This window comes from Coffea eugenioides, chromosome 2 (genome assembly GCF_003713205.1).
Source record: "Coffea eugenioides isolate CCC68of chromosome 2, Ceug_1.0, whole genome shotgun sequence".
Taxonomy (NCBI): Eukaryota; Viridiplantae; Streptophyta; class Magnoliopsida; order Gentianales; family Rubiaceae; genus Coffea; species Coffea eugenioides.
In genome coordinates, this window is record NC_040036.1 from 10,894,070 (window position 1) to 10,918,971 (window position 24,902).

The 24,902-nt window shown below is 35.1% G+C and overlaps 3 protein-coding genes across 4 annotated transcripts; 2 read left to right on the forward strand and 1 right to left on the reverse strand.

The window, feature by feature from the left end:
* The first annotated feature begins 6,120 nt into the window (after positions 1 to 6,120).
* LOC113761249 (vacuolar protein sorting-associated protein 28 homolog 2) lies at positions 6,121 to 9,284 on the forward strand. The gene is made up of 2 exons (XM_027304144.1): positions 6,121 to 6,416; positions 7,847 to 9,284. Exon 2 carries the CDS (start codon positions 7,939 to 7,941, stop codon positions 8,572 to 8,574), a length of 636 nt encoding a protein of 211 aa, XP_027159945.1. The 5' UTR covers positions 6,121 to 6,416; positions 7,847 to 7,938; the 3' UTR covers positions 8,575 to 9,284.
* Positions 9,285 to 10,775: 1,491 nt separating this feature from the next.
* LOC113762031 (polyadenylation and cleavage factor homolog 4) lies at positions 10,776 to 19,457 on the forward strand. 2 transcript variants are annotated; one of them, XM_027305267.1, is made up of 7 exons: positions 10,776 to 11,323; positions 12,550 to 12,651; positions 12,738 to 13,001; positions 15,500 to 16,225; positions 16,730 to 17,722; positions 17,826 to 18,371; positions 18,778 to 19,457. In XM_027305267.1, exons 1-7 carry the CDS (start codon positions 10,964 to 10,966, stop codon positions 18,808 to 18,810), a joined length of 3,024 nt encoding a protein of 1,007 aa, XP_027161068.1. In that variant the 5' UTR covers positions 10,776 to 10,963; the 3' UTR covers positions 18,811 to 19,457. The 2 variants fall into 2 exon arrangements, with proteins under 2 accessions (XP_027161068.1, XP_027161069.1); XM_027305268.1 differs by having other exon boundaries at positions 16,733 to 17,722.
* Positions 19,458 to 21,441: 1,984 nt separating this feature from the next.
* Positions 21,442 to 24,902, reverse strand: LOC113760637 (tryptophan synthase beta chain 1-like). The gene is made up of 5 exons (XM_027303292.1): positions 24,122 to 24,902; positions 23,653 to 24,009; positions 22,386 to 22,819; positions 22,189 to 22,283; positions 21,442 to 21,870 (listed from the first exon to the last, which is right to left on the reverse strand). The coding sequence occupies exons 1-5, from the start codon at positions 24,512 to 24,514 to the stop codon at positions 21,689 to 21,691; spliced, it is 1,461 nt and encodes a 486-aa protein (XP_027159093.1). The 5' UTR covers positions 24,515 to 24,902; the 3' UTR covers positions 21,442 to 21,688.

Below are 24,902 nucleotides of genomic sequence, written 5' to 3' on the forward strand. Positions count from 1 at the left end.
GGGTGTCGGGGGAGGGAGTGGGAGGGGTGGCGGGCCGAGGGGGTGGCAGGGGAGTGGGGAGGAAAGGGGTGGCGGGGGAGGGAGAGGAGAAAAGCAAAAAAAAAAAAAAAAAAAGTTTGTATGTGTTTGCAGAGTTCGGGAGAGGGAATAGGGAAGGGAGAAGAAGCGGGAAGGGAGGAAGGAAAAGAAAAAGAAAGAAAGAAAAAAAGAAAGAAGGAAAAGTCTGAAGTAACGATCGTTATGGTAACGAAACTGTTTTTATCTGATATAACAGGTAAAAATACTTTTAGCGACCATTTGATTACCTGTTGTACTGGTCATCTAAATAAAATAGTACCTAAAATTTTGGTTAGTAAGTTTTACATTAAAAATAGTAAGTTAACTCAATAAATTAGTAACTTTTATGTCTCAAAAAGTAAATTTGAATAAATATGGAACTTACTTTTTTTTGAAGTAAATTACTACTCTATATCTAAAACTTAGTTTTTGGAGAGTAAGTTTTTATAGATTAATAGTAAGTTTTTATAGATTAATAGTAAATACTGTTCATAGAATAGTAAATTTGGTTAATCATCAAAACTTACTAGTTTGTGGCATAAATTTACTATTTTACTTAAAGAAACTTATGTGAAACAAGTATTAGGAAGTTTATTTGAAATAATGCTAAGATTTTTTTATTATGAAAATTTTTTTTTTGCATATGACCTTATAACATATGTAAGAATAATTTGTCATATTATAAATTTTGAATTACTTATGAATTTGTTAAAGGTTAGAAAGTTTGGATGACAGTAACAACAAATCTTTCGAGTTATATATAGAATTGCCCTTATCTATGCATCACAATTTCGATATATTGACACCTATGAATATAATAAAATGGTACACAAATTTTCATATATTAATGCCTATGAATTTAATAAAATGGTAAAATCTTAATAAATTTATCTTTTGGGTCACAAGTATAAAAATTAAAGTTGTATTGACATAGCATAATCTTTGAAAATTATAGTAAAATTACACATATGTTAAGTTCTGTGACTTTCAAACATACTTTGTATCATTTACATTATGGATTTGTCTATCAAACTCTTTTTTTATTGGCATATGGTATATAAATTATTATAAAATGTCATTTTATAATAATCATAATTTTTTATAGATGAATTTTATGTAAACTATTAAAATTATGAATTCACAAACGACTAAATCTGACTACTTTATGACATATATTAGTCTAAATGACTAAAAAATTATTGTAATCATGTGCACGTTGATTGTTGAATTGAAATTTCCTTTATTACTAGTACAAGTTCTTCTAATCAAAACAAAATAAAATCAAATATCTTTTCCTTTTGTATGCAGTAGTTATGCTTAATAGAAAATTATTAAACCATTTTTACAATTCATAATTTCTCCTAAAATTAGTAACATTTTCCATGACCTTAACCTTGTCAATAATACTAACCACCGACATGTAGATAATCTTAAAAGCAAAAGCCATCAATATGACAAAATAAAAATGTTTTCATGCTGAACGAAAAAAATTGCGATTCTATATAGAATCGCAATTTATTCATCATGAATGAGAATGAATTGCAAAGTTATCGCATTTCTAATTTTATATGCATTCAGAATTTCACGCAACATTAGTTTAGAAGAACTTTCCTTTTTCACACTAAGGAACCAATCCCAATCTCTACGTCTCTTTTATTTTTTCTTTAACCATTAAATGGGGTCAAAGTTGTTAGCAATAAAATAATAAATAAATTTAATTCCATTTCAATTTCTTTTTTTAAGTAGCTATTATTTATTTTATTACTTAGGTTAAATATTTACATATAAAATAATAGCAATAAAATGCCAATCCTCGGATCAATGGAACTTCAATTATTGTTAATAAAACTAATTTTGCATTGATAAAAATTAGTCTACAGAATGAAAGGTCAATGGTAACAATTGCTAAAATATAGCAATTTTTAATTATGGGAAAATAAACAACTAAGTTCCCAAAATATTTCACTTTTTTTGTTTAAAAAATCTCAACTTGTTGACTAAATTCAAAATAATTCTATTGTCAAAAATATTTTTTCTCAAATTAACTTTCATGATTAGATGCGAGATATAAATATGGTAAAACATCCCTCATACATATGTCATGGATATTTCAGACTTTTAGTAAAAAAAAATTTTGTTGTTAAAATAACATTGTATCATAGTGTACTAATTATTTTAGGACCATTTTATATGTGAACTAAATTTAATTTAAATTATACAATAGATTATATATGCATGTGATTTTTATTTATAATTATTGGATCCTATTCTTATGAACAATCTCCCAAGGAAAAAAATCAAGATCATACTGATTTTCTTACATTAATTGTTATACTAATTTTTTCATTTTCATTATTATATTATTTCTCATTTTGTTTAGTCTTTTACTCTTATTATTTCTTGTGTCTCAGATGTAAATTTATTAAAACTTTATCATCTTATTATATTCATAGGTGTTAAATTATAAAAATTTTGATATATAAACAAGTAATATTCTATATATAACTAGGAAGATTTGTTGTTATTGTTATCCAAACTTTCAAATTTTTCAAAAATTGAAAATGATTAAAAACTTATAATACGACAAAATTTTATTACATATTTTACAAGATTATGTGAAAGTCAAACTATTTTTCATAGTATTTTAAAATATATAAATAAATTTTTTTAAATTATACCTATAATCATGTATTATAAAGGTATATTATGAGTACTTACTAACTAAGGTACTAAGAATTAATTATTAATAAAACATCTTATCGTTATTTCAAATAAATTTTCTAATACTAGTATGAAATATGTTTTAAAGTAAAATAGTACATGTGTCCCATAAATCAGTAAGTTTTGATTATTAATCAATTTTACCATGTTATCAGTAAGAATTACTATTTATGTATATTCTTGAATTAAACTTACTCTCTAAAAAGTAAGTTTGGGATATAAAGTAGTAATTTATTTATTTAAAAAGTAATTTTAATATTTATTCCAATTTACCTTTTGAAGTATAAAAGTTACTAATTTATTACTGTTAACTTACTATTTTAGATGGGAAACTTACTTTCTTATTTTTAAGTATTATTCTATTTAGGTGGATAGGCCTATCAAATAATCAAATGGTTGCTAACAGTAAATCAAAAATGGTCACATAAGTGTTATCCTATTTATGCCTCAAAAAGTAAATCGAAATAAAAATGAAAGTTACTTTTTAAAAAAAATAAATTAGTACTCTGTATTCGAAACTTACTTTTTGGAGAGTAAGTTTAATTCAAGTAATAGTAAGTTTTTATAGATTAATAGTAAATCTTGTTGATAGAATAGTAAATTTGGTTAATCGTCAAACTTACTAGTTTGTGGCATAAATTTACTCTTTTATTTAAAGAAACTTATATGAAACAAGTATTAGGAAGTTTATTTAAAATAATGCTAAGATTTTTTTATTAATGATTGAAACTTAATATTATAGTTAGTAATTGTTGGTAACGTAAATGTATAATATATGATTGTATGTATCATTCATAAATGTTATGTGTTTTAAGCATTTTAACAAATGTATGTATCATTTATAAATGTTATGTGTTTTAATAAATTTATTTTCTAGGTCACAAGTATAAAAATTAAAGTTGTACTAATGTAGCATAATCTTTGAAAATTATAATAAATTTACCCATATATTAGGTTTTGAGTTTCAAATATATTTTGTATCATTTACAATATGGATTTATATGCACATTTTTTTATCAAACTTTCTTTTAATTGGCAAATAGTATGTAAATTACTATAAAATGTCATTTTATAATAATCATAATTTTTATAGGTGAATGGTATATAAACTGCTAAAATTGTCAATTTATAAATGATCAAATCTTACTACTTTATGGCATATATTAGTTTGATCAACTAAAAAATTACTGTAATTAAGTGTACGTTGGTTGTTGATTTGAAATTTGCATCCCCTGTCACTATTTTGTTATTACTACCACAAGTTTTTCTAATCAAAGTAAAACAAAGTCAAATATCTTTTCCTACACATGGCAGTATTTGTATTTAGTAAAAAATTAAAAGGGTGGTTTTCACTCCACTAAAAGGGTGTTTACCTACAATTGGAATCTAAGGGCACATCAGGAGTAAAAGTAGTACTCATGTACATCTAATTGTTTGCCTATTTCTTTTTGTTTCATACGGCTAATGGCACTTTGTACTTTCAACCATACTTAGATTGCTACTCTAATTTCTAAACTTAAAATAAGACACTTTAGTCTCTACATATAAAATTTACCCCTTTCGAGACGGTAGTGAGACAAGTTTTATACTTAGGTAGAAGAAATTTTGTACTTTCTAAAGTAAGACAGATTGTATATCTTAGGAACTAAGATGGGACCAGATTTATACTTTAGGAATTAAAGGGTCCTATCTTGAAATTCAAAAATCAAAGTGGAAATTTGGTTCATAGTTGAAGGATGCATCCATAGGTTTAAATAATTTATTTAATAGTTTTATCATCTGATTTTTTCTTTTAGTCTTGAAGAAATAGAAATTACCGAACAAATTAGTGCAATCAACTTGTCCTCTTAAATTATGCATAAAATCAAACTTTTGTATGCCTAATGAAAACACTGCATGGTTCGAAGTTAAAATACTTGTTGCATTTGACAAATAAATTACTTTGTTTGGGTCGGTGGATTTGAATTCAATAAATCATTCAGTTGAATGGATTTGGAATTATGATCAATTGAAATACATTGTTTGGCTGGTTTTTCAAACCAGGGAAATTCCAAAGTTCCCAAATATAGTTCACGCTCTAATTTATTGTATACTAATTTATTCTCACACATATACCAGATATTAAATTGATCAAAGGCAAAGCTTAATTGATGAAGCCTTCATCCTGTACAACGTTGCTTCTTTATGTACAGAATGGATTCAAGCAATAAAAATATGTCAGACATGTGATTTAACTACAAGAACATAACTTTCAAAAACCATTCCATTTAGGAACAGGTACAGGCAAAGAAAAGATTGAAACCACTTCAAATCATAGAAACTGCAGTTTCAAGAAGAGCAAAATAACATTTCCAACTGGTAAATAAGCTTCATAAGTAATCACCATGTAAAGAGAACTCCATAACATTTGATTATTTGGATTTATTCTTCCTGATCTAAATCATGCAAGCAAAAAGTTGCAGAGCACAAGACTGAAACTGAGTTATTAAAAAATAAAAAAATAAAAGAATAAAAAGAAGGAGCGGCTAATACTTTTGGGGTTTAATTACATTTACCTCCTTTATAGTTTAACCAAGCTTATTGTAAAATTAAAGTATCAATTCTTACCAATAAATGATGAAGTGCATTTGACATTTTTGTTTCCTAGTACAAGTTGGCCGGCGTAACTGAAATTCGTCAACTGTGGTTTTAATCAAGTTGTTCGGTGCTTTCTAACCCCGTACAAGCATCAATCGTATCATACAAATTTCTTTTGGACATTTCACCAAACATTTTATATGCATTCCCAAATTAACCACTTTTCACATTAACGACGACATACTACTACCATCATTTTGTTTGCAACTATACCTTGCTGGAAGGGCCATCAAACGGCATCCAGTGGGAGTCATTGCCAGATGATGTATAAAACTTAAATAAGAAGGAACAGAAGATGCACAAAATACGAAAGGGTACAATTTTCAATTCACCAGCAAAAGCCTCTCCTTCATTGTCATCTAAAACTACGATAAAATCAAAACAAAAACAAAAAGGAACAACGAATATGTAGAAGAATATTCAATTTTCAATGGAATAACAAAAACACAAATTAAGTTTTTTTATAACTTTTATAGTGATCTACAGTAAAATTTTATATAAATATCCAAAAAACTCACCTTCCAAACAGTTCCGCAGGTACACTCTGGGAGAAATACAACTTGTAGTAAATGGCAAATAAGTAACCCAGTGGACTTTGGGGAGGTAATAAATGGTAAATCGTACACGCAAACTATCTTATGGCCACAAGCATACAACAGCAATCTGGCTAGGAAGTACCCTCTATCTATCTGTCCGTCTATCTATCTTCTGTTCAGCAATCAGGCCCTTTTCTCTCTCTCTCTCTCTCTTCCCAAATCAAATCCAATTGTTTTGTTGAATAGAATACATCAGTAGTTCACCTGCAACACTCTTCCCATTATTCAAAGCCGCGTTTTTCAATTATTACCACTCACATACCCACGTCCGTAAGCTGCCCTCCAACCCACCCCTCTTCCTAACGCCCCCAATAGCCCACCCCTTTCCCGTTATACAAATACCCCGTACTATTCCTTGTTACTCTGACTTTTTTTCAGCTTCCTATATGTTCTTCGTCCTCTGAGGTATGCCCTTGGATCTATATATTTTTTTCCATTAGCCATTTTGAATGAAAGATTGGGGCTTTTTTAAGTTGCCTGATTGAATTTTTTTGTTTAAAAATTCCCTTTTGCTAGTGGGTTTTAGTTTTAACTGTCTGTTCTGGGCTAATTCTTGATTAAAATGTTGAGGGTTAGTAAATACGACGAATACAAACGGATTATAAATTGAGATGGGCTTTTCTTAATTGGGTGTAATTTGTTATAAAGATTGGATTTTTATTATATGGTTCTTGTTTTTCTTTCGTTGTTCTACTTTATGCGCTTACTTCACATATCTTCTTGATTTTGCATTGCAAATTTAGGGTTAATGGTCGAGCGTGTTTGCCGCATTTTACATCAGGAAGCAGATGTTCTAACGGTTCATGTTCACTTTACATGTTCGTGAAAAGTAGTAGTTCTGATTAAGGGCTTTTCCTCTTTGCTTAATATCAGCTAGTTTTTAGGTTCTTCCAAGCTAAAGAAGTTGTTTCAGTTGCTCTTGTTGGAAATTGACTTCTGTTTTTGAACTGATATAGCTTTTGGCATTTAAAATTTTGAAACGAAAGTTTGTTTTCCAAATCTAATTTGTTAGAAAGACTGAATTTTGATTGTATGGTTCTGATTTTGGCATTTAAAATTTTGAAATCAGAAAGGTTGTTTCCAAATCTAATTTGTTAGAAAGACTGAATTTTGATTGTATGGTTCTGATATCTGCCCCCTCAGGCATTGCTTTCTTCTGCCTTTCTCCTTACTGTATGCTATTGCTGTTAAGCACGCATTGACAAGTTGGGCTTAATTTTTTTTTTCTGGGGAGCAAATAGCTTGCATTGACAAGTTGGGGTGAATGGTCATGTATATGTGTAAATCTTACATTGAGGTGCAGACGCTGCAATGAAGCATTTGTTTTGCCCTGCTTCTTCTTCTACTTCTACTATTAAGGGGACTTTCTATTTTGCAGCTGATTGTTTTTTGTAACATAGGAATGGATGCATCCTCATCTGCATCTGGCTTATGCTTTTACCTTACCTTTAAGCTCGAGAAAACTGATTTGGAGAGGCTACTGTCGAGTTTGGTTCTGGAAATAGTTTTTGGCGTTTCAGAACCTTGAAAACGAGAATACGTTTCAAAATTTCAGAGTACTTCTTTCAAAGTCACTTTTCGTAATTAGTTTTACAACTGCTTAACTGATTGATTTTAGTCCCTAAATTTTGGTAAAGGAAGGATTTTGACTTTTTTTTTTTTGTATAGGATGGAAAATAAGAATCTTAATTACAGGGAATTTTAAACTGAGATATTAATACAGTAATTGCATACTAAAGAAAGAGCAAGCTGCTTGCTTTTTTATATGTACGCTTTGCGTGTATCGAATTGCATAGCTTTTTATCTGATATATTGTGGTTCTGATGGTTTTGCAGTAGCTTTACGTGTTCCTTTGCGCGTGTCCCGTCCTCTTCTCCAACCTGCCTTGAATTTGTCTAAAGTATAAAACCCACATACATATAAAAAGATGAACATGGAGGTCAAGCTATGGAATGACAAGCGTGAAAGGGAGATGTATGACAACTTTGCTGAGCTTTTTGCAATTATAAAGGCCACCGAGAAGCTTGAAAAAGCTTATGTTCGTGACATCATATCACCAATCGAGTATGAAACTGAATGCCAAAAACTGATTGCACATTTTAAAACCCTGTCTTCAACATTGAAAGATACTGTGCCCAACATTGAGCGATTTCATGACACATATAAAATGGACTGCCCTGCTGCCCTTAATCGGCTGGTTACCTCAGGAGTTCCTGCCACCATCGAGCATCGAGCTGCTGCTGCGATGTCAGCCACTACCTCTGCTGCTATAGTGGCAGAATGCGTGCAAAACTTCATTACTGCTATGGACTCCCTGAAGCTAAATATGGTTGCTGTTGATCAGGTACATCCACTTCTTTCAGATTTGTCTGCTTCCCTGAATAAACTTTCAATCCTGCCCCATGATTTTGAGGGCAAGACAAAGATGAGAGAGTGGATAGCCAGGCTGTCAAAGATGGGAGCTGCAGATGAGTTGACAGAGCAGCAGGCTCGACAACTTCACTTTGACCTGGAATCGTCTTATAATTCATTCATGGCAGCATTGCCTGCTGCTGGAACTTAGCTTAAGATTTGTGAATATCGCAAGTAAATGGGAACAACTGGCTTTTTGCTTACAATTTCTGTTGGGATTCAGCTTTGAAATGGCCCTGTTTTTAGGTTGTAGAGTCTTGAAGCCAAGTGTCTCTCAGTTTGTATTGGTTAAGAAGTGGAAGTAGTGGCGAGTTAGTTTGGATATGGTTCTCATGGGGATTTTGTTGTCGCTGGGCAGTCTAAATGTTCAAGGAAGGTGGTAGAGAAAGAACATTCAATTTGGGACCTGTTTAACATATGGTAAAAACCACAGGTTGTGGGAGCTATTCATATAATGATATCTTGCACATTCGTTGAGACTCTTTCGCTGCTTCCTTAAACAGGTCTTCGGTGTTATTTTTGGGCGAAAGTAGATGATGGTAATATGAGCGAACGTCGTTCCTTTAGCTTGTAAACAGATTTAATGGCATTCAGCATTGAGCGAGACCTTCTGTCAACAGATTGTTGCATTTTGACAACTTAAAGTGTGGTTTTTTTTTTCCTTTCTTTCTTGAAACAAAATATAATCATGACAAAATGTTTGTGCACGTAGCTCCCTCTGTAATTTGGCAAGGGACAATTTGTTAGCTTGCAAGTAACCACGATACAATTGTTGTGCTTTGCCTTGTATGTAATACAATTATTCATGTGTTCGAATTCAGTTTTTGGTTGTCTGTGGGAATGATTGAGACTCTTGCCGCACTTGAATGTGCCCCTATAACCTTTCATTTGCTAGTTCCTTCTTTCTGGTCTCTCTTGAGAAACGCATTGAATTGCTCTCTCATTTGCCTGTTACTCTTTCAGGTAAGAAACTCATAGCTATTTGAAACTGTAAAGTTGTGTTCTATCGTCTTTACAGGCGTTTTCCAATTTCAACTAGTACTAATCTTTTGATGGCCCAGAACGGTGTCAAAATAGACAATACAACATTCAAGGTTTAGTATAATTAATGAAGGTAATCAATGGTAACTTGATAGAGAATAGGATTGGGTAAGAAGACCCTGAAAAAAAAAAAAATCCGACACCATATACAATTGTGATTACAAGAAGAAGGATATTGATTTTACTTTTCAGATAATGTTTGAATTTTGTTATGCAGCAGGTTCTACGACTCGATGTAACACTGAAAAAATGTAATGTGAACGCTTCACGAATGAAGAAACTATACAAAATATGAAGAAGTCATTATTGTTTGTCTTGCGCTATACATATATTACACAATAACGGAAAGTATGAATAAGAAACTAAAAAAATGTGAACAGCTCATCGTTTATCTCGCGCTGTACATATATTACACAATAACGGAAAGTATGGCTAAACTTATTATTCCAAAAATAAGTTCGAGAAGATATCTATGTTTGGATAGCAAATTTTTTCAAAATATTTTTTCGCTTGCATTATAAATACATTTTTCAATCCATCTTTTTATATTTTCACATACATCACATCACAAAAGTATTACATTAATTATTTTAAATAATTATTTGTAATCATATCTGTGACTTTTTATTACGTTAATTAGACAGCAACACCATAATCCTTGATTAAATCTACAATCACCCCATTTTATGAAGTTGTAATTAAAATGAAGAGAGAGCATTTTTATACTTTTAGTATTTCAAGTGAGTAAAAAAGTCAAAGACAAGTGTGATTAACATACAAGGAAGTGCCATTAATATTTTCTAACTTTTAATACAAATTTCTCCTAGACGCACAAAATTAAAGGCTCACGTAATATCTATTACTGGCATTAAGCTCTGTAAAACTTGAATAAAAAATGGCTTTTTCAAACGAAAAGAAGAATAAAAAAAATGATGAAACCAAAATTCAACACAATTTTAAGCTTATCTAAAAATTTAAAAATGAAACTTAATTAGCATGATATCCGACTTCAATGGACTCATTTGCAGTTGCACCCCTAAAACGTAAAACCCCACTTAACAAAACTAACATAAAGAAAAAAAAAAAGAAAAAGAAAACCCTCCTTTTTCTTTTCACTTTTTTTTTTTTGAAAAGCAAAGCATATAAGAGTTTTACCACGTGGAGATTGGAGAAGGACAGATTCAGACAAGCATCACATCACAGCCGTTAATCTAAAATCAAATTATCCTTCCCCCTCCAGACTCTTGACACATCTCCCCAAAAAATATAAATCACGTACCACTGTACCAGTATTAAGTTATGGATGCAGCATACACAGTAAAATCGTCCCTGCAACTCTGCAACTTTTATGCTCCTATTTTCTTTTAAAAAATTCTCCAATTTCGCAAAACCCTTCTCCAATGGGCAGTAACGGCCGTTCGATTCTTCCCGGCACCGATGGTATAAAACCCTAGCCCTATCTCTATTCCTCTTTATTTTTTTCTACAATTCATTGATCGATGAATATTTCGACCGCGAATGGTGGTGGCGGCGGCGGCGGCGGAGGAGGAGCCGGAGGTGGAAGCTTTGGGAACTCGAACAGGACAATGGCAAACGATGTCGTTTCAAAGCCGGTTGCTACTTCAATTTTGGACAGGTTTAGGGATATGTTGAAGGAGAGGGAAGATGAACTTAGGGTTTCCGAGGGCGGCGACGTCGTTTTGTTGAGTAGTGATGACGTTGTCAGGCTTTATGAAGTGGTTTTGTCCGACCTGGTTTTTAATTCCAAGCCTGTTATTACTGACCTTACGATCATCGCCGGAGAACAGAGGCGGCACGGTCAAGGCATTGCGGATGCTATTTGTGCTCGGATTATTGAGGTAGGGTTTTGTAGGAGTAGTTTTGGAATATGTTGTAAAAGTGCTCTCTCTCTATCTCTTTTTTTTTTTTTCGTTTTCTTTGATTTGTACTGGAGTGTAATTGAAGTTATAGAAGCTATAGTGTTTCAGATTAGCGCTTGTATTGTAGAAAAGTTTCAAGATTTGCATTTTTTTCCCTTCTTCCCCCCCTCCCTCTCCTCTCTTTTCTCGCATTCAAGTTTGTGGTTGTGGGGTGTTTCAGACAAATGGAGCTCTCAGTTTTTTCCATAACCAGCGCATAGATTAATTAAACTATGATGAGAGAACATACTATGCAATAACTGTTCAATAACAACGGGTAATTGAAGTTTTGATGCCTTGACGGTTTTCAAAAGTCTGATGGACATTCTTGACCACAAACTCAACTAAGAATTAGAATCTAAGACCGACAAAATGAACCTTTTAGGGGAATTACTGATTTTAAACGTCAGAATGTGGATGACCCTAATACGTATCTAGTTTAACTTGCTTCTCGAATGATGGAAAGAATCACCCTTAGATTCTACAGAAAAAAAGATGTTTCTCTTTGCAATGCTTTGAGAATTAGCAAGAAATATTTATTTGGTTGGAAAGACACTACTTTTATGAAATCTCGTCCTTGTGGTACTTTTACTATGCATTTGATGCAGGCTAATACGTATAGTTAATGATGCTGTGTGCTTTCAGTTTGTTTTTCACTTGTATATGCTAAATATACATTTGTATTAATCTGTCCCAATGCCCCTCACATTTGCCGAGAGTTGGCATTATACTTGTTGAATTGATTTAGTGATGAATCTTTAGTTGCCAGCAGTTTGTAAACTGTCAGGTGCAATCTGTAAGTCGTGGCATCATATTGGCCGCTTGCATTTTCAGATCAAGAAATAGCCTGAATAGCAATTTAAGAACTTTAAAGCAAGATAAACCATGACTGGGACATGTCACTATTTTGTAAAGCATGTAGTCTTTCTATTTCTCCTATTTTATTCTGTTGATAAGACATTCTTTTGCTGTTTGCATTTTGCAGAATTAGTTTTTTGTGCTCAAAATTGAAGAAAACTTATATTCTCCTCCTTCCCCACCAGCAACAAAAAAAAATGAGAAAAGAAAAAAGAATTAAATTTGGTTGGTAACTTTTGTGTATAACATGCAGCTTTTTCATTTCAAAATATGTTTAATCTTCATGATGTGTAACCTGCTGTTTTCAGGCCCCAGTTGAACAAAAACTCCCGTTTTTGTATCTCCTGGATAGTATTGTAAAGAATATTGGAAGAGATTATGTGAGATACTTCTCTGCTCGTTTGCCAGAGGTAGGCAAATTAATTGGGTCTTTTAAACTTCAGGAAGACCTTAATTTTTTCTACTATCTGACGGGACCCTATTTATTTCTGCTAAGGTCTTCTGTGAGGCATATAATCAAGTGCACCCCAACATGTATCCTTCGATGAGACACCTCTTCAAAACCTGGTCGTCTGTGTTTCACTCGTCTGTACTCCGGAAGATTGAGGCTCTTTTGGAGTTTTCCCCCCCAATGAATGATCAACCCTCCAGCTTAACTTCAGGAAGAGCTTCTGAATCGCCGCGGCCAACTCATGGCATACATGTAAATCCAAAATATTTGGAAGCAAGACGTCAGTTGGGGCATGCTACTGCTGATGCTGTAAGATTTTATTTTACCTCTTTTTTGTCCTTTATGTTTTCTTGTCCTTATGCCTTCTATCTATTTCTGAGTTATGCACTAGATCTTGGCGTGCAGTTTTTGCTTCAACTACAATTTTGTCCCATTACTGAGTATAACATTCCAATTGCGCTATGAGTTGTGTCTTTCCATATTTTCCTCCTACCAACTTGCCATAGTTGTAGTTTCAGTCCTGGTTTTCATTTGTTGAAGGTGATACTGTGGAATTTATTATTGAATGCACTGTGAGACCAAGTCAGGTTTTCAAAGATTACTCCGTCCATACCATATTTTTTTCTCATGTTTAGATTTGTGTTTTTTATGCATGGTTGAGAGATAGTGGGGTATGGAGCTTGAGTTTCCCATTTTACGCACACAAAAGTGGGTTGGATAGTCAATTTTCATCGTAACAATAGGCAATGTGACCATCATTAATTTATGCGTGCTTAATTTTGTTGCTGCCATCCCCGAGTTGAGCCTGCTAGCTACTGACAAAACAATTTTCTGGTGTATCCCATGCGGCTTTAGAAGCTTTGCAAATAATGAATGCAAAAGTTGATTGCCCCGCAAACTTCAGAAAAAAATAGTTAAAGTAAGGCAGGAGTTGGAAGAATATTTGCTATTCTGGGTAAGTGACAATAAATCTGGGACCTAGCGAAAAGGAAAGGCTGACAGTTTTAATTGGATGGAGGGAGTACTTATAAATGCTGAAGTTGTTGATGATTTATAGAAAAATGCTGGTGTATCTGATGCATTAGTTAGTATGCGATTCCCAGAAGCCCATGCTCTATGTGTCTGGGTAAATAAGGCGCCCCAAGATTTATCTGATATGCGTGTCTAAAAATGGAAGCCCAGTGATCTCTGTTCTCTTGGGTTGGGCCACCTTAGAAGGGTAAATGCAAAAGCTGTGAACATCATGCTGGCTTACTTTGTGGGAGGTTGTGGTCTTTAGAATGCATAGAACTATGTCATGCTTAGGTTTTGATTGCCAGGAGAAGTACCTTTTCTTGCTTGTGTGTTTGGTTTACAAGAAATTTTTAGAATTGTCACATCTTCCTGTACTTCTTGCAATTTGTGTCCTGTAAAATTTGCACAATTCTGTATGAAAAAATTGGTTAGACAAAAATCTGGTAACTACTGCTAGTTTGAAAAATTTTTCTAGTTAAACAACCATGTAAGAAGGTCTAATTTCCTTTTCCTCACTTTCCCACACTCCACTTTTTCTTCTATTCAAGTAAGTGTCATGATGCTAATATAATTGGATATGCATTCCTTGCCAAATTCTAATAATTATTCTGTGGCATCATTTGGGAAGGAAAAAGGTGCCAGCAGTTTGCGCTTCAATTTTTTAAGCTACAAGTTATCTCTTCCTCAACCAACATGAGATTTTTGTTAGAATTTGGGAGTGTGAGCAGAAAGTTTATATGCGATGCATCAATTTGAGCATGGAGATTTGAATCTGCACTTTACCACTTAGAGTAGCATTTTCTGGGTAACTATGAGGATGGCGTCTGGTAATTTCTTTGGTTTGCCATTAGTTATCAATCTGTGGAAGTAACTAATTTATATATTTAGCAAACTTTTGGTTCTCTGCATAATTCTTTAACTTTAGAATCTGGAACCCATCTAGAGCTTGTTTTCTTCTTTCCCCTCCCCTTTGTCTGGTGAACATTGTCATCATGATTCTCTCTTGAGTTGTTCCATTTCAGGTTTCTTTTCTGATGTCACATTTCAGTTGTAAATATTTACCTAGTAATTGTGAGCAAGGCAACTAGTATTTTTCTTTGGTCCGCCAATAGTTATGAACATGTGGACCTCACTCGATTTATTTATTTATTTTTTACCAAAGTCTTCTATTACAATGGTGTTTTTACTTCCCCCTAATTCTACAAGTTTATGATTTGGAGTCCGTTTAGGGCCTTACTTCCCCCTTTGTCTGCAGACAGTGTGGTCCTGATTGTACCTTGAGTTGTTTCATTAAGGTTGCATCACTGATATCACATTTGAGTTGTAAAAAAAAAGCGGTAGCTGCATAGTATCTTGTACATCAACCATTTCTTAAATTCGAAATCATTCACTTGTTGACTTGCACTGGCACTCAAGAATGCTGATATGGACTGTGAAGTTGGAATTGAACCTGGTACTGTCGTGGCACCATATGTGTGTGTGTGTGTGTTTTTATTTTTATTTTTAAATAAGTCTTATAATGCTGATTGAGAAATAATTAATTCTGAGTGTCTGCTGAACAATATTTAGTGGTGTGGGGACATTTATGGTATCATGAGAGGGCTCTTTTTTCCTGTGTGGTTTTGTTATGTTCACGTTTATAAAGCATTCTTTGAAAGTACCATGTGTATCTTTTCACTTATTAAATATTTAACTGCCAGAGGAACTACCATAAAATCTGACATTTTGGCAAAAATCCTGCTAGTGGATATGGTGAATTTACTTTTTATAATGCACAGTTAATCTCTTGACAGGCTGTAACTGAGAGGTTGAGCTTGAGGGATCATACAGACAATACAGCCTCCGGCCTTGGTGCTGTAAAGATGATCCGGCCTTCGGCTGCCAGGCTTGCTGGGTCGTCTTCTCCATATGGAGTTAAGCATGGCAGGTCATTATCTCCTTCACTAGATAATATTGCAGTAGATGGTTCTCCCAGAAGAGCAGCTGAAAAGGCTTCTCCATCTCAGTCTGGATTTGAGTATGGCTTTGCTAGAACTTCTGGCAGACATGAAGAGGCAAGTGATTGGCAAAGGAATACTTTGACCAATGGTACCAGTGTGAAATTCGAAACTCCTGCATACAGATATAACAATGGTATCGACCTCGATAGGCCAAGGGCTTTGATTGATGCATATGGAATTGATGAGAGGGAGAAGCCACCAAGTCATAAACATCTTAAGGTTGATCACTCCATTGTAAATGGTATCAATAAAAGTGCATCTTTGAAGACATGGCAAAATACCGAGGAGGAAGAATTCAATTGGGAGGATATGAGCCCAACTTTAGGGGATAGTAGTCGGAATAATGATCTATTTTCATCATCCATCCCACCGTCTGCAAATTTTAGGACAAGACCTGGCTTTAGAACGCATCCTGATCCGCATTTGGCGACTTCAGACTTCAGAAACAACTTTTCTAAGCAGGCCCAACTCCCTATATTTAGTGACTCGTCACCGTCTGAGAATGTTTCTGCAGTCAGTGTATGGCCATGCTTTGTGTTTCTAATATTCCTTTTTATGGATTTCTGTGCTATGTTCTATATTGTTGATCACAGTTTGTAAAATCAGTTGACTTGCATTATCAATTTTAGTGTTTGCCAACCACTTTATTGAGTCTACAAATGTTTATTATTCATCTGACTTGAGAGAGCATTGTCCTCTTTATTTATCCTTTACTTTGAGCTTTGTTGACTCTGTATTGCATTACACGCCTTTGGAACTTATTGAGAAGACTCTTTTGGTGATCATAATAATTTGATGTTGTGGTAGATGTAGATCAATGTAGCAGTTAAGATGAAACTTCATGATGAGGAATGCTTCCTTCAATGAGTCAGAGGTTGACCATTAATAAGGAATACTTACTATTAGGAGACACACTGATATTTAAGGGGAATTTCTCATAGATTAATTTTATAGACTGATTTCTTTTTGGTTACATAATTTGAAAATTGAGACACAACTTGAATTGTATTTGATTCTTTTTAGCAGTCCGTTCGTGGAGTGATTAAGAAGGTTGCTGGATTCCGCGATGAGAATAAGCACGTTTCTAGTTCTCATTTTCCAAAGGATGGTTTTAGTATGCCTCAGTCTCATGTTCGGTCATCTCAGCAACATTTAAGCATCAAAGGGAGTGGAAGGAATCATCAAATGTCCTTTTCAGGCATGGGAATAGCACCTTCATCTGAATATAAGCCTCCTTCAGTCAGCAATTTTCCAAATGCAGATCCTCGAATTCGAGGGCCCTCTGCTGTTGTATCAAGAATTGGTTCTTCTGGTTTTGCTTCATTAACTCCTGAAATGCAGTCAATTGCAACACCTGCTTCAATGGGAGTGCCACCTTCTGTAAATATCCGTGCTTCTTATCATCAAGCTTTGCTTGCTAGTCCTCCAATGCATGAACAAATCGGTTATCAGCCAGATGCAGTTGGCCATCAGGGTATGACTATGCCTAATTTCCCTGGTCAGCAATTAGGTTCTGTTGAAAACAATCCAGTCAGCATGCCTCAACCTTCAAGTCAACCTCGTGGGCTTATTCCTCCAAATCTGCAAGTTGGACCACATGTAAATCTATCATATTCGCAACCACAACCACTGCCATCCCAGGAAGCACGTCAGAATATGGTTCCACCTGTTCCTTATCTACCACCTTCTAATTTAGTTAGACCACCTCTGGATTATGGATATGTTCCTCAAGCACATGGTGTTCATGCTATCATGGGTGCAGGCTTGCAGAATGTAATTCCTAATGTCCAGTCGTCTATGCCTGTTCCCAGTATTGTTAATGCATCATTGAGTTTACCAGGGGTATCCATGCCTCCTTTACAAGGTTCCCGTCCTGTGTCTTCCACAATGATACATATCACTCAAAATCCTGGGCCAGTAGGACCTAATCCTCCAGCTGGTGGTCCACTTTCTGGTCTGTTTAATACACTAATGGCCCAAGGGTTGATCTCTTTAACAAAAGAAGCTCCCATGCAGGTATATCTTGCTCTGCAGTATCATCAAAGGAGTTGATTTTGTTTTCAATTTTCCAATCTTGTTGAACTGTCTGTCATTCTAAATCGTGTCATTTGATGTACAGGATTCGATGGTCCTTGACTTCAATCAAGATACTCTTAGGGTGCGTCATGAATCAGCAATAAAAGCTCTATATGCTGACCTTCCCAGACAATGCACAGCTTGTGGTGTTCGCTTCAAATGCCAAGAGGCTCATAGCAGTCACATGGATTGGCATGTTAAAAGGAACCGCAAGTCTAAAAACAAGCAGAAGCCCTCTCGTAACTGGTTTGTGAGGGTTGACATGTGGCTTAGGAATGCAGAGGCATTGGGAACCGATGCAGTTCCTAGCTTTTTACCCATTGAGGATGCTGTGGAGAAGAATGATGATGAAGAATTGGCTGTTCCTGCTGATGATGACCAGAAATTTTGTGCATTATGTGGAGAGCCCTTTGATGATTTTTATAGTGATGAGACTGAGGAATGGATGTATAGGGGCGCTGTCTACATGAATGCACCAACTGGTTCAACAGCTGGAATGAACAGGTCCCAGTTAGGTCCCATAATACATTCTAAATGCAGGTCAGAGACCAGTGGTGCTTCTGCTGAAGTTTTGTCAAAAGATAGAGGGGTATACATCTTTTACCTTCTTTTCTGAATATGAAAGACATCTGTTTGTTGCTTGGTCAATATCATTGTCTAATGGGTTCTTTGATATTGGAAATGCTTAAAATCATGCGTGGGGCTCTCTGCTGGTCGTGGGGTGAGTAATTATGAATTTAAAGCAGTAACGTCTTGACAACTATGTACTCTACATCAACTTAATTTTTTGGGGTTTGCAAGGACTCCCTAGTTTAGGAGAGATTAACTGAAGTCAATGATAGGTAGCTTGCTTCCTGTATTTTCACATTAATCAATTTAAGGCTGTTGGAACTTATAGTGAGTGCCTTGTATTCTGGGTAGATTTTTGGTGGTATGCTTGTTGCTGCAATGTGAGTTATGGTTCTTAATTATGTCTTGCCTTTTGTCTTATGCAGGGTTATACTGAAGAGGGTAGTGAAAAGAAATGAATGTGGAGTTAGCCTTATTACATCACCATCTAGGTTTGCTGTAACATCATATAGAGTTGCTTCATCTTAATAATCTTCTCTTCCGCTTTTTATGTACTGTGCCAGAATTATGTAAATGTATAGTTGGATCTGTACCATCCACATTTTTTGCAGAAAAAGGTGACATGATTTTGTGATGCATTCTTTCTGGTATTCTTCTTTTCTTGTCTAGAATTTAGACGTCTTTAGCTTTTCTTGCATTTTGTCGTCTTTGGAGAACACACGATATTAAGTGCTTTCTAACGACTCAGATGTACCGAACTTTGGGAATGTAAAATTTTCTTGGCTCAGCTGTTTAATTGGCTTGAGGGGGAGGGTGGGGGATATAATCCAGTACTTCGTGCTGTTCAATTGGAGTTTTGCAGGGGGATGAACTGGAGAATTTCCGTGTATGTCTTGGAGGTGGCTTCTCATTGTACTAAGCAAATCGATTTGCTGGAGGCAAACGAACAGTACTACCGTGGCTGCATCTTTCGTTCAAGTTATGGTGTCCTCCATTTAGCGATGTTCATTCTGATGTTAATTCAATGTAATACTTTATATCGACTCAGTGACCCCAAGTTGGGATCTTTAGTCTTATTATATGCTTAATGCAGCTAATTAGCAAAGATATCCCTTATTTTTGTTCAGGATGTGCACACACTTATGTTATGGCAAGCGGAGCTTTGACTGTGAAGTCTTTTTAAGTGTTCGATTATTTACATCTCCTGGAGACTTTCTGATTTTGGGTTTCATTCTGCTTTATGATTTATTCCTATGGGACTAAGTGGCCTGCCTCCCCGCATATTTCCATTCTGTTGTCCTCTTGTCCTGTAGCCTGCATGTGCTGCTTGCTGAGGAGGTTGGGGGAGCCCTCAAACTCCTCTAGGCTGTTGCAGTAGAAGCGGGATTGGATGGAGGATACCAAAGCCATTCTTGTGTTTGTCTTGCCAGAATGTATGATACTTGGTCTCTGCCTTGTTTCTTTTTTAATTTGGCACAATATTGGCGTAGATAGGGTTATTTGAAGGTTTAACCAAAATATAACAGGTATAAAAAGATCTGACTTAATGGCAAGAGGTAAACAAAATGTTTACAGTAATACTAGCTTGAAAAAAGAACAAAAAGACTAATGTGATAGAAAACTGATTGCCGGCCGCGTTCTCTAGGAAAGATTTATGGCACTCGTCTAATTATGTCACACTGGTAGTCTTCCATTAAATGGCTCTGGTCACCCCATTTAACCAGTTAGCATGGCTTTGCCTGTTTTGAAAAGGACATTCAAATGGATGGAAAGTTGCTTTTCATTTATATGACTCATAAACTTAAAATGATTTGTGTTTGGATAGTACATTATTTGAGATTTTTTTTTGTTGTTATAACGATCCATAATCTATCTTATTCTACAAAGAGGGGGAGTCTAAAGAAATTGTACAAGGGGCTAGTAGGTTTACGGGCCCAACTAGATCAAAGGAGTGTTCAGTCACTTTCTTTAGATTTTTTTTACTGCAGGACAGGTGGGGTTCAAACCCTCGATTTATAGTCTAAAGAGGGACTTAATCCCCTTTTTGGTGGCCACTATAACTTTCTAAAAAACTTCTATAGCACATTTTTAATGTGATGTATATGATATAAAAAGGTAGTTGAAAAATTTGTTGACGATGCAAGTAAATAAAATTTGGTAAATAATCAAAATTTAAATAAAAAGTAGGAATTTGTAAGATAGGTATGAAAGAAATAAAAGGCAATGACGTAGAAAATATGATAGAGAGCAAAAACATTATTAGGGGGGAGAGAGAGGATTGTGACAAAGCAATAAATGTTTTATCTAATCAGTGGGGGCAATCATGCATTCTGATTATCAAGAATTAAATGTAGCATGTCATTTAATGAGATTAGTTAGCAAAATTTGCAAGATTTTGTGTTGAATTAGAGTTAAATATGACCCGAACGAATCATTGCAGCTGACCCGATTGAAATTTCAATCAAAATGGAGAACTGTTCTTCTGCTTCCATTGGGTTTGAGGGCTTTGCCTGGACTAGAAATAAAACTGGTCGGTCCCAATCCGGGTTGGGTTTTAGTAAAACATTGCTTACAAGTTACAACCATGTCGATGGGTTGGATGGTTGGAGCTTTGTCCATGAAGCAGCCCATCTTCTCCACTCTCATCTAAGTAACCACCACCAACTTTTATTCGAAGCTATGACTTCAATTATTCTAATTATTTTCATCTTTGTTTGGATAGTCCTCAAATTTGTCTTTAAAGACTTAAAACTAGATTTTTGTAGGTTAGACATTTCTAGATTAAAAAAAAAAAAAAATTACCATTTACTAATTATTCCCATTCCCCCCTTTACTTTGCAATTTGCTGATTGTTTCTGTGGCCATTAGCTTTGTGAAAATGTCAAACAGTTGCTCGCTCTCATGAACCTTTGAAATTGCTATATAAAAATGGAAAAAAATGGAAAAAGAAACACTAGTATAAAGGAGGCAAGAGTGAGGAGGAAGAAGGAGGGAGGAGAGAAGAAGGAAAAGGGTGGTGGTGGGTGGCTATAAGGTTTTATAAAATTTTAAAAGTATTCATTAAAATTTTAAATCATAATATATTTCAAAAACACTCCCAAAACACAGCTAATCCAAGCGAAGCCTAAGTTATTGGGTTAATGGCATCAATAGTTCACAAAGATTTTGCTCAATGCCATTTTGTATCCGTACTTTTTTTTTTTTCTATCTATTGAACCGGTCAACTAACTTTCCACGTATGATCTGCATATATTTTGACATATTTTGTCAAGTATTTGATCACGAAGATTTCTGTTTTGGATTTAAACTAGAGAAATTGAGCCATATATTTGTGGCTCACACCCGTTCTTCGTTATGCTTATAGACTGTTGCAGCATCTTTGTCTCCACGGCCGCTGCAATTAACGACCACCTTGGCTCCGTCTTCTAAACCGGGACAAAGTTTTTCGAGATAAGCAAGTGCATGAGAAGCTTCCAAGGCGGGGAATATTCCTTCTAATTGACAAAGTCTTCGATAAGCTGCAAACCAGTCAATTCGACACGCAAGTGATTGATCAGTTCTGTAATCAAATATAAATGCATAACGAAACGTAAAAAAAAATTAATGTTCTAATCTATATACTAACTAACGGTGTATATATATATATGTGTGTGTGTATTATCATCGTTGGATGCACGATAATTTGTTTGAATTAAAATTTGAAATTGAACACTTTTTTTACCGTGTATCGTATATATTTAACCGTGATACTGTATATAATATTAACTCAAATGTAAATAGATAGATATAAAATCATAATCCGAATTATTGCTACTCTATAATAAGATCGATATTACCATCTAAAGCTTCATCATCCGTGACTGCGTAAAATTCAGCACGTCCATTGTCCTTGAGAAAGCTCAATTCTGGGCTGACTCCTGGATATTCCAAGCTGCAAATTCGAATTTTGACAATTGGATCAGCACTTGAATATGAACCGCACATAAAGTCAGCGCAACAAATATGAAATATCAAGTGTTGTGAGGAATCTTACCCTACTCCAATGGAATGTGGTCCAATAATTTGGCCTTCCTCATCTTGCAACAAGTAGCTCATGCTCCCGTGGTAAACACCTACATCTCCTCTAGCCAAGGTTGCTGAATGTGCACCTGAATCTAATCCAACCCCAGCTGCCTCAACTCCAATCAATCTCACATCTTCATCTCTAATAAATTCATGGAACATCCCCAGTGCATTTGATCCACTCCCTACACAGGCCACCAGCACATCTGGCTTGCCACCCCACTTTTCTTCTGCCTGTTTTCTGGTTTCTTTTCCAATTACAGATTGGAATTCGCGAACGATGGTTGGACAGGGGTGAGGCCCTACGGCAGTGCCCGACAAGAAATAGCTCGTCTCCAGATCTCCTACCCAATCCCGGATTGCTTCAGACATTGCTTCCTTGAAGCTTCCATCCACAACTTTAACCTGTAGGTTTATGCACATGGATATATCAGGTTTGGCTTGCTGTCCTATTATGAGAACTGGCAGTTCGTGCTAAAAATCTTTCACCCTCAAGTACAAACAAGTCAAATTAATTCTGAAAAGGTATGTGTTTATTTGTTCCATTTTTCACAAATCGATGAATAAAAAAAAAATTACTAGTAAGAACATTTGGTTTGTTTGTTTGAGGACAATTACAATGCAGTTTTTAGTTAAAAGGTCTAGGTTGCTAATTAAAAAGAGAAATTGAAGCTAAGGATGAAATCATGAAAGAGTACAGCTGATGCTTTATAATTTTTTTTTTTTTACTACTTGCATCAAAGACATGTTTTTTATTCACATTTTTATCATCTCATCTACCCTTTTGATCTCAATATGTCACATCAAAAAAAGTACTAAAATGTTATTTAAAAAAAAAATGCCAAACTAATCTTCAATCCAAACACACTTTTAATATTTGTATATCTTTGTTTTAGTATACCAAAAGGAAACTTTGACTGATTCTACGTGTCCTAAATATAGAATTGATAATGACGTCCCTGTTATCTCATCCTTTTTAGCGGTTTCCAGCCAAATATACTCATTTCCGTCGATAATACTAGTAGGTTTTATTTTATATACCCCAGAAAATGACATTTAAAACCAATATATATATATATATATGAAATGCTCTCTAGTTTAGACTACTTTTTTTTTTCCCTTTTCTTTTGTAACCTTATTAGTTTCATACAACAAACATGACTAAAAAGAATCAGTGCAAAGAAGACGTGTAATTTGTGGGGGTGGAGGCAATTCGAGTGGACATGGTATTTCCGTACCTGAGCACCAAGATTTTTTATCAGCAGCACATTCGCCCCCTGTCTTCCAACGTCTGCACTTCCCATGAATATCGTGCACTCAAGAGAAAGTTTAGCACATGCAGCAGCTGTGGCAACACCATGCTGACCGGCGCCAGTGGCTGCCACTATTCTTTTCCTGCCTATTCGCTTTGCAAGCATTGCTTGTGCTATGGCATTATTGATCTTGTGAGCTCCTGTATGCACAAGATCCTCCCTTTTCAAATAAATCTCTGGCCCTTTTCCTTCACTGTTTTTGTAATAGTCTGTCAGCCTCTTAGCAAAATACAGCGGACTTTCTCGGCCCACATAATCCCTCAATGCTGTTGCAAGCTCTTCCTGAAAGTAAAACAGAAAAAAAAAAATAAAAAAATCTAGTATTCATTATTACATTATTCTAGCTCAAACACTAAAACTTGTATACACCATTCATAGACAGTACCGGACAAACCTGAAAATTTTCGTCATGCAAAGCCAAGATGAATTCGGCTTCAAGCTTGCTCAAACAAGATATTAACGTCTCGGGCACAAACTTTCCCCCAAACCGTCCGAATTTTCCTGTACTAGAAACTGTCATCAGTTCAGCTTGGTCAATGAATGTCTGAGTCATTAACCGTCTAGTAGTTAGGGAATTGGAGTCAAGTGCACCCCCAACTGTTGCTGGCATTTTATCAGCTACTGCCGAGCAAGAAATAGGGGCACGGGGACGGTCAGCAGCCTTTATATATGGTGATCCTAATGGGGCACTAAAGGGTAGTCTTCTCAACTTCAGTACTGGTTCACTAAATTCTGTTGTATTTCCACCTTGTAGGAAAACATTCCGAGGACTGGATGCCATGATCATCTAGTTTATAAGGGGTGTATTCTTTTGCTCAAAAGAAGAGGAGAAATTCGTTCCACTGCCACTAGTTTGCATGGTTTTGGACTCCTTGGTGGAGCACTTATAAATACCGATTTCAACTGCAAACACCAGGCGGGCCTCCCTTTCTTATTAAATGAGATATTTCATGCTTCGTTTGCCTTGTTGATGTTACGTGGTACGCGAGTTCCATGTGATTATTAGCAACATCAACCGACCAGAGATCCTAATACTCTGCTTTTGTACGACTTTGACGCCTATATAATGCGATTTGTAATTGGCCACCTGTAGGACGAGGATTAGCATATTAGTTGTCACTCGTTTGAAACATGCAAAGTTGGGTTTTCCTAGATATATTATGTTGGATGTGGAT

Coding starts and splice junctions, on each gene's coding strand:
- LOC113761249 (XM_027304144.1), top strand. CDS start 7,939: ATGAACATGGAGGTCAAGCTATGGAATGACAAGCGTGAAAGGGAGATG.
- LOC113760637 (XM_027303292.1), bottom strand. CDS start 24,514: ATGATCATGGCATCCAGTCCTCGGAATGTTTTCCTACAAGGTGGAAAT. Junction 22,820..23,652: donor TAAAAAATCTTGGTGCTCAG/GTACGGAAATAC, acceptor ATAAACCTACAG/GTTAAAGTTGTGGATGGAAG. Junction 21,871..22,188: donor GGATGATGAAGCTTTAGATG/GTAATATCGATC, acceptor ACTGGTTTGCAG/CTTATCGAAGACTTTGTCAA.
- LOC113762031 (XM_027305267.1), top strand. CDS start 10,964: ATGAATATTTCGACCGCGAATGGTGGTGGCGGCGGCGGCGGCGGAGGA. Junction 11,324..12,549: donor TTTGTGCTCGGATTATTGAG/GTAGGGTTTTGT, acceptor TGCTGTTTTCAG/GCCCCAGTTGAACAAAAACT. Junction 12,652..12,737: donor TCTCTGCTCGTTTGCCAGAG/GTAGGCAAATTA, acceptor ATTTCTGCTAAG/GTCTTCTGTGAGGCATATAA.